The sequence below is a fragment of the Diachasma alloeum genome, unplaced genomic scaffold (assembly GCF_001412515.2).
Source record: "Diachasma alloeum isolate Michigan unplaced genomic scaffold, Dall2.0 Dall_scaffold_00206, whole genome shotgun sequence".
NCBI lineage: Eukaryota > Metazoa > Arthropoda > Insecta > Hymenoptera > Braconidae > Diachasma > Diachasma alloeum.
In genome coordinates, this window is record NW_021680371.1 from 287,924 (window position 1) to 299,715 (window position 11,792).

The 11,792-nt window shown below is 32.6% G+C and overlaps 1 protein-coding gene across 4 annotated transcripts; it reads right to left on the reverse strand.

The window, feature by feature from the left end:
- Window positions 1-1,187: 1,187 nt before the first annotated feature.
- LOC107036164 (microtubule-associated protein RP/EB family member 1) lies at window positions 1,188-9,234 on the reverse strand. Of its 4 annotated transcripts, none has more exons than XM_015253920.1 (6): window positions 9,125-9,234; window positions 7,967-8,260; window positions 4,821-5,055; window positions 3,210-3,301; window positions 2,963-3,115; window positions 1,188-2,178 (listed from the first exon to the last, which is right to left on the reverse strand). In XM_015253920.1, exons 2-6 carry the CDS (start codon window positions 8,231-8,233, stop codon window positions 2,113-2,115), a joined length of 813 nt encoding a protein of 270 aa, XP_015109406.1. In that variant the 5' UTR covers window positions 8,234-8,260; window positions 9,125-9,234; the 3' UTR covers window positions 1,188-2,112. The 4 variants fall into 4 exon arrangements, with proteins under 4 accessions (XP_015109406.1, XP_015109402.1, XP_015109403.1 ...); XM_015253916.1 differs by lacking the exon at window positions 4,821-5,055 and adding an exon at window positions 6,366-6,642; XM_015253917.1 differs by lacking the exons at window positions 4,821-5,055; window positions 9,125-9,234 and adding exons at window positions 6,366-6,642; window positions 8,684-9,101.
- Between the last annotated feature and the right edge of the window lie 2,558 nt (window positions 9,235-11,792).

An 11,792-nucleotide genomic window follows, 5' to 3' on the forward strand; every position in this document is an offset into this window, starting at 1 on the left:
GGGGGGGGGGGGGGGGGGTAAACCAAATTTTTCTTTGCTCATTTATCCTCCCCTCCTCCCATTGTTTTATGATTTCCTTTCTAAGTAAAAAAGTAGCCGTTCTTACAAATTTCGCAAATGGACAAAAGATCAGTTGTCCGTTTGTTCAAAATAATTTCAATAGTAAAACAGGAAATCCAAAGCTAATCTATACTTCAAGCTTCAATGCAAAATTTGATAGAGTTGAAGTTAACATCTCTTCCAACTCTAATTCAGTAGGGAAGCGGTAAACCGGTTTAAGTCGATTTTGACTATTGGCCAGTTTGCAACGAATATCTCAACATCTAGGGGACATAGCAACATTTTTGTTATGACCTTTTTTGTAGCCTTCAATTCGCTCTACAAAAAAGGTCATATCGAAAACTTTACTATCTCCCTTAGATTCGGAGATATTTATCGAAAACTCAACTAAGGGCTAAGTCGACTTAAGGGGAGACCGCGGTGAGATTTGAAAGTCTCGGCTCGGCCTCAAGAGCCGTTGGATGACTTTTGATATATGAAGGGATATATAAAAAAGTGAGAAAAATTTCGGACCCGAACCGTTTTGCCCCGCATATCCACCAAAAACGTCATTTTTCACGTTTTTAGCTTAAAAATGCTCCTTGGACCACAGTTTTCATCCGATTTCAACTTTTTTTTTTTTGAAATGTTCGCTATACTCCAACGAACAAACCCAAGTATCCGTTTTACTTTATATTTATTAGGTCATGAGAAAATGATTTTTTTAGTTTACCTACCGAATTTCTCTCTATAAAAAGATACCGACACGATTCTGTTGGAAAATGTGTGTTGAAAATTTTCTTGATTAAAAGTTAAATAGGACTTTTTCGGAGTGTCCATTTTACAGGTTGTCCATTTACAGATTTATCAGGTGTCCATATTGCCCAATGAAACAATTTTAAAAAATTGAATTTTGAAAAAAAAATTTTTCTTCGTAAATTTTTTTAGTGCCTATTTAACCCCAGATCCCAGGTCCATATTGCCCCACCCTCCCCTATGACAGCTCTAATAAATGTAATCGCCGAGTGGAATAGACACAAGTGACTATATTTTTCTCGTCAACAGCAGAAAAATTTAATTTATCTAATCAATATTTAGGATTTGATACATACAGATATGAAATTTTAAGGATATTAAAGCAAGATAAATCGCTGTGATGATCTTTATTCTAATAATAGTCTCCAAAAAGCATCAATATTCTTTCCAATAATCTTGGTCAACCCATACCTTAAACACATCCAATCTCACTCATTTTACACAATATTACAAATCTTCAATTTTTCCTTCTTTTCAGCCCCATTTTTTCCCTAAGAATGCATCTCAAATTAGCCCCTCCATTTGTGCTCCATTATAATTTCAAATTTTGATCTCAACTTTTGAGAATTTCTAACATATCGCTCTGATCACGGCCAATACGCCCATATTTAGAAAATAACTGGTACCTACATTCTCTCACTTAATATAAATTCAGTGACTTTTGAATAGTGAAAATGATAAACAAGTAATAATCACAATCAGTTCCAACACGTATTAGATAACAACGTGTCGAAAAATTATTAAACATGAATAGTCGAACATGAAGATATTTTATTTGCTTTTCTCTCCTAATCCAACGTGTACAAAATTGTAAAAAAATGAAAATAAAAAAAGAAAACCAATCACAAATTATCCGCAGAAAATTGATCGGTAATTTCATTGAAATCTAAGAATTTTCTTAGACAATGGAACAATAGAACCGAAGAAAGATGGAAAACAGAAAGCAAACGTAAAAAGTTTGGGATTTGTCTCCATATTTGCGGAAGTCTGCACTAGTATTTTTTCACAACATTCTTCTCAAATTGATGCATAAACGAGTGTTTATCTCTTGACTTGATAATTTTCGTTCTCTTAAAACTTTTTCACGTATTTCTTTCAGCTAGGAATTTCATATAATCAATTATGCGCATAGGATTAATGGATTTTCTTATCGGGGTTTTCTTTGTTGTTTGTTTATTCCTTGTTGGCTCATCGAATGTACTGAAACTTTGTCCACCTTTTTTTCTTTGTGATCTAAGTGCAGAGAGAATAAGGGGGTTAGTATTCCTCATCGTCGGGAGCCAACCCGTCACCTTCCAATTCCTCTGGTGGAGCAAAGCCATCCTGCGAAAAGTCAATCAAATTAAAAATTAGAATAGAATTTAATTAAATTGAAAAGTTCAACGAGACTAATTTATTTTAAATTTCACCCAGTATAACAAATTTTCTAGAATTTATATTTCTTTCTATCAGATGTACGATAATTGAGTCTTGAAAGTGGGACAAATAAAAATACGGAGAAAATTAAATGGGAAAATAGATGAAGAAATTATGTGGAAGGAAAGAAATAATATCAATTCGAAAAGAATAAACAAAACAAAAACTTCATATACTACGAGACAAAACAAAATATGAAAATCAAGATGAACAATACGTAAAGAGTCTTGTTATTTTTTAGAGATAATGCATGACCATTCGTTCAAATGAAATTTTCTCTGTGGATAGCACGTAAAACATCAAAGAACTACAAAACAAATTTCCCAATTAATCCCAAAATTTCCATTTTCAACCATTATCTAGTCCGATTAGTACCTTACCCGTAGGCATATCCACAACTATATTTCTGAGATTATACAACACCCATAAAACTTCACACAGCCACCAAGGAACGAGGAACTATCATTCTCATTGTTACCTTGAAATTGAGCTTGATTAATGATAGATTAATAAAGTTGCTTAATAAGTTTGTTCCTCGTCCTTCTGGCCGTTTCCATTTTCCTGAAATCATGATAGCGTGTTTCTTTTTCTCTCTAGTGAATGTGTAGAGTATTTTATGATGCTTGATATGATAATAAAAAGCTTAGTAACTGAAATTAGGAATGTTAAATTTTAGAGACGATTTTCCAACCTGTGTTGCGTAGAGTACATCCAAGATTTTTTGTACAATTGGCGGCTGATCTTCCTCAGTCTCCTGGCACATCAATTCGATATCTCGAAGTTTACCGAAGTAGAAGTCTCTCTCTTTCTCAAGACCATCAATCATGAGTTTCAGTTCAGCAATCTGTGCGAGTATTGTGAAAATTAAAATTGACCCTTTGATTTTTATAAATAAAAGCAAATTCTATATTTTTTGCATCATTTGTAATGATGATTACCTGATTGTTGAGTTCCTCAACTTTTCCAGTATCACGATTTCCCAGTGGGCCTGTTTTTGTCACAGGACGAGTCTGCTGGAGTTTGTTAGGAACTGAAAGTTGAATCCTTCATGAAAAACAATGTGATTTTCCATGAGAGGTATTATCAACTATATGCATTGTACAATTTTTTTCGAGAAACCTGATTCACATTTGAAGATCAAATAATAAACCATTTTTTGGAATGAATGATGTCATGGGTTCATAGAGAAAAAAAAAATTTAATCTCCAGAACCAAATTAGTGATTTTAAGAAACTCTAGTAGCTGAATAAACTGAAAATTTTTACTGGAAAAAATGGAATAAGGAATTGGTTACTTAATTTCGAAAGAAAAATCCCAATCCAATACCAAAAGTTTAATTATTTCATGTAAGAAAAGTTCTTCAATCAAGAACGATTGGATTCTCAAAGTGAGAATCTTTGCGGTCTTCAACAAAGCAAATTCGGGAAGAATAACATTCGAAAATAATTAACCTTTAATTCAACATAAATTGAGTAAAGATACCAGATAATATACTTTGAATCACGAGAAACGTATAAACATGATGAAATCAGTTTTGAAACAGGAAAAATCATCAATTCAAGAACGAAAATATTCACAATATGAGACCCCGTATGTTTTTCATTGAAAAATCCAATCTCATTTGAAGAACCATCTCATTTCAAGAATTTTTATTTTATTTTATTGGCCATTAGTATGGCACTTTTGCAAAATGAGTGATAAAAAAAAAATTCAGTTTATTAATGTGTCATGGCCTTTAATTTGCACCATACTACAATATTATTGTTTCTACCAATTCGGAGCACAAAAAATCAGAATTTTCAAAAAAGCTCACATATCCATAAAAAATCCTGGTAAGGGGGCTATTTTGAAGATTTTATGCTTGTACAGGCACATGCCGTCAATAAAAAAATAAAAATTCATTTTTTTCCCATTTTTTAAGTATAAAAATTGAATACTAAAATTATCAGCATAGTAGGAATCCCTTCCATTTTTCAAATTTCACCCCTGTGTCCCCTTAATTTCCGACAAAATTTTCTAATGAATAAAAAATCTACTTGTTTCCACATTTTCTGTTCGCTAGATTTCAGCACAATAGTTTCAAGATTGGCAAATTTTTGACTGGAAGTTATAATTTTTTTTTTCCTTGTCAATATTCCATTATAAGTATCAGAATGGCAAAGTATTCGGACATCGTCAACCAAATTGGAAGTTAAATTATAAAAAATAATACATATAGTTGATAATCCTCTCAATCCCTACAATAAAGTTCCATAAAACTTGCATACAAATTTACAAAATCCAAAATCATACAGGACCACCCTCGAGGGAATGAAATCCCCTTAGACGAGTGAATAATAACGTGATGAAGAAAAAAATGGGTGCATTAATATGTGAACTGAATGAAAGTATCCTGCTCACGGGAAGATGAATAACCGCGTATCCTACCAATGATCAGCTGTTTTACATGTTGACATAAATTGTAGAATTAAAAAACCTGAGATAGGAATTGTTCAAGGGTATCGTATACTTAGTAACTCTGGCCATGTGAAAAGTGAATAATTTAGTACCGGTACGTGCTAATGGTTTGGTCGCTGGCGGATCGCGTGGTGATGTACGTTTCGCCAACCCGCTACCTCTTGGTGCATTATTACCGCCGCTACCCATGGGTTCACCGCCGCGCATCGCTAGAGCATCATAGCCCTCGTTACCGGAGTAGTTAGCATCAAAGAATTTCTTGAACCATTGTAAGAACTCAAAGTTGTCTTGAAAACGGCCTTTTGTGAGCCTATCAATTGGGACGATCTGCAAATTACGGCAAAAAAAAACAAAATGTGCAAACAAAATACAAACAAAGCATGAAAACAAGTTGAAAAAATGTATGAGAAAATTCAAAAGAAAATTGTAACTTTTTTTTATCTAATTCTAATTGTTTTGTAGCGATGTCTACGAGAAATTTTGCAATTGTTCCACGAATTTTTCAACTGAAAAAATCTAGTTGAACAATGTTAAAATTCCTCAGCATAAATTTTACGGATTTTTCTTTCAATTTTTTTTATGAAAGAAAATTTTTTTTTTCAAAATTCAAATTTTTAAAAATTGTTTCATTGGGCAATCTGGACACCTGATAAATCCATATAAGATGGACTGACATGGACACTCAAAAAATTTTCAATGATCGAATTTTTAGAAATTGCTTCTTGCCAAAGTTCACAGCCGAAAAATGATCTTATTCAAAAAGTCAAAAAAAATTTCGACAGGTATTTTCCAACAGAATTGTGTGGGTATTTTTTTATAGAGAGAAATTAGAGTTGGAAGAGATATTAACAAATAAACATCAAATCTATTAAATTTTACATTAAACTTTAAAATATAGAGTAGCTTTAGACTTCCTGTTTTACTATTGAAATAACTTTGAAATTATTTTTTTTTTTCAATGAACAATGACACGCCCTATACAACTGACCTCTTGTCCTTATGCGAAATTCGTAAGATGGCTAATTTTTACTTAGAAAGGAAATGAGTTTTTTTTTCAATTTGAAAATCGGAGTCATGACTAATTCCAGAAATTGAATAATATTGATAAATAAGAAATTGAGGAAGAAATCAAAGTGTCCATTTTACCCCGTTTTTGCTTTACCTTACAACTCCTACGACGCAGTCTTACGACAATTTGTTCGTTTTTATAAACTTTAAATGAAGTCGGAACAGTAGATTTGATCCAATTTAACTCATTATTTAAATCCGGTATCCATATTGCCCCACCCTCCCCTAGAGTATTTTTTTCTCAATGTTTTCCATTGCTACAAACCATGTGGAAAATCTATGGTATCTCCAATATAAATCTAAGAAGACTATTTGGAGTCTCCCACGACTGAATTAGGATTTTCCCTTGAATTTTCTACACGTAAATGATCAAATTAATAAACAACAGAATTAAAGAGGTGGAAAATATGTATAAATGTGGTCCTCGCGTGGTCTTGTGATGGTGGCTGGCAATAGATAAATTTTGTATGTGACTGCTAGTGAAAAGAATGAATGAATAAAATGAGATAACAGAAGCCATTCATGCAACAAACAAGTAAATGTCATTTGTAATCCACATGTTGATGTACCCTGCTGCCTCTGCGCAATGTTCCGCTGTTGATTGTGATGCATCTGAGCTCTCGGCTGCATCTGAGGTGGTTTTGCTTGAGTTGTCAACGGTACCAATTGTGGATTGGACAAATTATGACAACCATCAACTCCAGAACCTAATGGAATTCTTCCACGTGCTTCAAATGCATCGTACTCAGTGCCATCATAATTGGCATCAAAAAATTTCTTGAACCATTGTAAAAATTCAAAGTTGTCCTGGAAACGGCCCTTTATCAATCTGTCCACTGGAATCACCTGAACCATTTTTTTTTGTTTTTCGTTCAATACGAAAATATGAAAAACATGGATACACAAAAATTCCACGAGCAACTCCTAATGAATAGAATCGCGCACAAAAAAATTTCACAGAAAACCCTAGCAAATTCGCTAGACAATTCTATTGGATTTCCATTCAATTGTCTGGTAGTTTTTGGCCGATTCTATTGAAATGTTCCATAGAAAATATTATTACATAATAATAATCATATAAATTTTTTAGTCTCCAATTCTCAATTTTTGTCATTTATTCTATTCATGCTACCAAAAGACAAGGATAGAAATCGAATTGATGGATATTCTTCCATTATTCGGAAAAATATACCGATTTTAAAACTTTCCGGAAACATGGAAAAATTATTTTTTCATTTCTTCTCGTTAAAATTAGATCAAAAAATTCTAAACTATCCATATCCCACCCATATTCGAAGAAAAAACAGTAATTCCAAGTTTCCACCGACACAAATGAAGGAAAACAAATTTTCTCCATTTTCTAGCCAATCATCGTCTTTTAAAAATTTTCAGTCTTCAAAAAAAAAATCGAGTTTCAAACTTTTCGGAGACATTGAAAAATTACTTTTTTTAGTTCACTCATCCACTTTTTGCATTTTTTGAATTGCTTCTCGCTGAGATATTGATATCCCTCTAGTACTCGACAAAAAAAAGTGATTCGAAGCGTTTGCCGACATAAAAGAAGGAAAAAAATTGATTTTCTAGCCGATAACCCTTTTTTGATCCTTTTTTCATTTCCTTTTCATAATAATAATTGCAATCCGACCACAGGAATGAGGAATACCGACATCCTTTTACCATATGACAGGAAAAATAGATTTTAAATGTTGTAACATGTGAATTAAGGAAAATATATATACAATAAGAATAAGAATGGATAAAATTCAATTAATCTACTTGTAAAGACGTAAATGGAAATAGAAATAAAATAAAATAAAATAAATTGAGAAAAAGTCAAAAGGATTCGATTTTTCCATACAACTTATTCTATTCAGCTATTTTCTATAGAATTTGCTTGGCTCAAATTTTTCCAGTTTTTTAGTTTGATTGTCTTGATAAAAAGAACAGAAAAATAGAATGCAAAAAACATAGAAAATTTGAGCCGAGGAAATTCTATCGAAAATATCTGAAGAGAATAACTTGTATAGAAAAAACAAATTCTATTGACTTTTTCTATTGGATATTTTCTACTGAACATTTCAACAGAATCGACCAAAACTAATAGAAAGTTCAATAGGTTTTTTCATTAAATTTTTTCGTGCGTGATAAATTGTAGTACAGGTTGTTTTACCTTATCAACATTCATCTTTTTGAATCCACCCTGGAGAATTTTGAAATTTTGAATGTACTCGTGCTCCAAATTGGTCCTGAATTTGACTCTCTTCAGTGGTACACTGTTGGAAAATAGCATGTCCATGAATTGGCAGTAAGCCGCACCAGTGCATAACTCTTCGATTTTCGAGAACGATGATTGCAGACAGTCGTTGACCCATGCGAGCATATCATGACGACTTAGATTGTCGGTTGTTACATTTGTAGCATAAACATTGACCGCCATTTTTCGTTGGAGATTTGTCCTTATTCACTTTAAAAAAAACATTCATTTCATGAAAAATAAATAACTGAATAACCCGAGAAACCAGTTGAATGAATATGTATAGACTTTAGTACATTCTGTTTTGGAAATGCTACGTAATGTCGAGGATATGGAATAAAAAAAAAACCTGGTTGCTAGGTTAACTCGAACGTGAGAGAAATTCACCGTTGGGTAGGGTAGAAAGTGACTAGGAGACGAAATAAAACTTGAGCAAAATTAAAGGACATGTACTGGTATCACATCACTTATTTTGGGTTCTGTTGAATTGGCTCAGCCCATTTGAGCTGTTAGTGGAAGTGATCACTGATTTCTGGTATCTTCTATCGAAATCGCCCTTACAAACTCAACTAATCCTCAGACAAGCCCCAAATCTCCAACAGCTTAGCAATTCAGTTGATAATATTCACTCACCAAATGGAGGTGAAAAAAATAGTTTGCAGTGCCGAAATTATGGGGTTGGTTCCTCTAACTTGCGAAGGTAGAATAAGGAGAATTGACGGGTGCTTCGGTGTTGAGTCACCCACACACACATGAAAACGTTGGAATGAAGAATAAGCTAACGGTTCCTACGGATTGGCGTATGTCCCAACTTAAGTCTGCCCTCCCCCCGAAATTTTCAAGCTCGTTGAACGCCACTCCGATTGTTTTGTTTCGCAAATATTAGCCTACGCACGTCGTATCCATTTTGCTAGTCGATAATTTGCTGCTCCAAATAGCGGAGTTGAAAGATCTCACTCCGATTGAATTTCAGTCAAAGCCGTTGGGATTGTTTAGCAAAGATTCTGGCCGAATCGATTGAAAAGGAGTGCACTAAGTTTGATCGATGCTACCAGAATATGATGCATATCCTACCTGTCAAAACGTCCGGTTAATAGTCTCAGTAGAATAACGATAAACACAATAATGTTAGAGAGCAAACGCTTAACTCCTTTTGCCTATTTGCCTTGGAATGGCATACCGCCTTAAGGCGACTTTTCATCAGAATTTGACCGTTTTCTTAGCGCCATTTTGAAATTTCATTGACCAATGGGAATAGAAGCTCGTCAATTTGAATTTTTATTTAGGATGAGTGGATTGAAATTTCGTAAACATTCCGTTTCCATGGAGAAATGGAAAATGACAATGGAATCTCGAAATTTTTTGAAAGTAAAAAAATTTTTGTCTCTACTCCAGTCGGTGATTTCTGGGGTTGAGGGGCTTAAAAGTAAGTCTCCCGATTTTTTTAGAATTTACCAATGGTTCTTATGAGAGAAATAATTTCTTCGGATTTTTCGGTTTTTTAAGCACCTATAATTAATCAGCGATAATCAACCGATTTCAATTCCTCAGTGATAAATCTTTTTGTCTTTAATCATCTTAAAATTCTTTTATTTTAATGTTTGGCCGGACGAAATCACAAACTTCATTAAAAATTATTGAACAACTGAAATTTTCTCCAATTCTTTTTCAAGATTTTCAATAATCAAAAAACGCAGTTCGTGCGTAATAGTTAAGCTTGCATTTATTAAATTTTCATTCTTTTTGTTTCAAGTTTCCCTATTTTCATTGGAAAAAAATATTATTTTGCACGCCTACACAAGTCGAAAAACAAAAAAATTTATATATTTCAATGAGACATTTTCGGTGATGTATCCAACCATTATCGATGAGCGAAACGGTAATATATAAAGGGCAATCAGTTTGAAGAACCAAAAAATGGTGAGGATCAAAGGATTCTGCCGTTCCCAAGACAATACCACCTAAAAGTTAATCTCTATGGATTTCTGGAAAAATTCTGAATGACTTAATCAATTTACTGCATTCTCATAAGTTATTGGGTTTTTCTATATGCTTATATGTTGTTAATGAAGACAACAATAACTGTTTGAATCAAATAAGAAATTAATTTTTAATTAATTGATTGAATCAAATGAGAATGATTTCATGAAATTTCCATTTTTCACAGTTAAATATCACAGAAACGATGTACTATAAAATTTCAGTAAAAATTCACAGTATTCGAAATTTATCAATCTACCACGGATTCGTTTTTCAAGCACATCGTAAGAATCGTTTTCTCAAAAAATTGACTCGCGAACTAGAAGCCGGAATTTCATTATTTATCATCTTCTAAACTGTGTAGTGTATCTTGTGAGATTTTTTTTCACTACCTAAAGAATGTTATAAACATTATTTATGAAAAACATGGGGACAATGGTAAAATAAACTGTTTGCAGGGATATACATTAAGATCTTCTCAATCATGTGTAGAAATTTTCTATACGGATTGTGTATGCAAATTCTATAGGATTTCCGTATATGATATTCGGATATTTCTATACGAATTATTTCTATACATAAGTTTTTCCATAAATTTTTGTTTTCATACGAAAGATATCTAAACGCTGCAGAGAAAAACGTAGAGAAATGTCGCAACCTCATACGAAATGTTTCTATACATGTGGCAGTGGGTCGTATAGGATCAAACCTATAGAAATCGTATAGAAATAATTTGTATGAAAAATATCCGTATAGAAATACCCGAATATCGTATATAAAATCCTATAGAAATTCTATACGCAATCCGTATAGAAAACTCTTATACGATTTTTTCATACGTGTGGTGGCTCGTCTTACGTTCTGGACCTTTCTCGGACTTATTAGAACCTTCCATGAATTTCCGGAGAAACCAACATCTCACCACATCATGCACGAGAATTCCTAATTAGACTAGATGAAAACTCTCTTGTTATAATTAACGAGTTTCTTCTCAAATGTTCCATAAAAATTTGAAGTGTATTGTTGATCGTTCTAAGCTACCACACTATCTATAAATAGTTCACATGGTCTCATGTTTATAACGAGAAATATGTATGCAAGTGAACACGCACGAAAAAGTTTAATAGAAAAACCTATCGAATTCGTTAGGAAATTCTATTGAATTTCTATTAAACTTTCTATTAGTTTTTGGCTGATCCTATTGACATGTTCAATAGAAAAAATTCAATAGAACAAGTTAACAGAATTCGATTTTTCTATATAACTTATTCTTTTCATATATTTTCTATAGAATTTACTCGACTCAAATTTTTTAAGTTTTTTGCATCCTATTTGTCGTTTCTTCTCATCAAAAAAATCAAACGAAAAAACTTGGAACATTTGAGCCGAGGAAATTCTATAGAAAATATCTCAATAGAATAAGTTATATAGAAAAATTGAAGTCTATGGACTTTTTCTACTGAATATTTTCTATTGAACATTTTAATAGAATCGTCCAAAAACTAATAGAACAGTTCAATAGAAATTCAATAGAATTTTCTAACGAATTCGATAGGTTTTTCTATGAAATTTTTTCGTCCGTGAAACTGTAATTGTTCAGAAATGCTTAAATAAAAAAAAAACGAACATCTCAAATTATGAGTCTGGTACGATTGAACCAAAAACTATTCGTCTATTGACTATTGCTCCAATAGTACAATTCATCCAATAATAAACTAATTCAAAAATATAATTCGTCCAATAATAAATGAGTCCAACAGCA

Bases quoted from the DNA above. Each gene is read 5' to 3' on its own strand.
- LOC107036164 (XM_015253916.1), bottom strand. From the start codon at position 8,233: ATGGCGGTCAATGTTTATGCTACAAATGTAACAACCGACAATCTAAGT. The intron at 6,643-7,966 runs GTAAAACAACCT...AAAATGGTTCAG, and splicing joins AAAAGATGAATGTTGATAAG to GTGATTCCAGTGGACAGATT. The intron at 3,302-6,365 runs GTACATCAACAT...TTCAACTTTCAG, and splicing joins CATTGCGCAGAGGCAGCAGG to TTCCTAACAAACTCCAGCAG.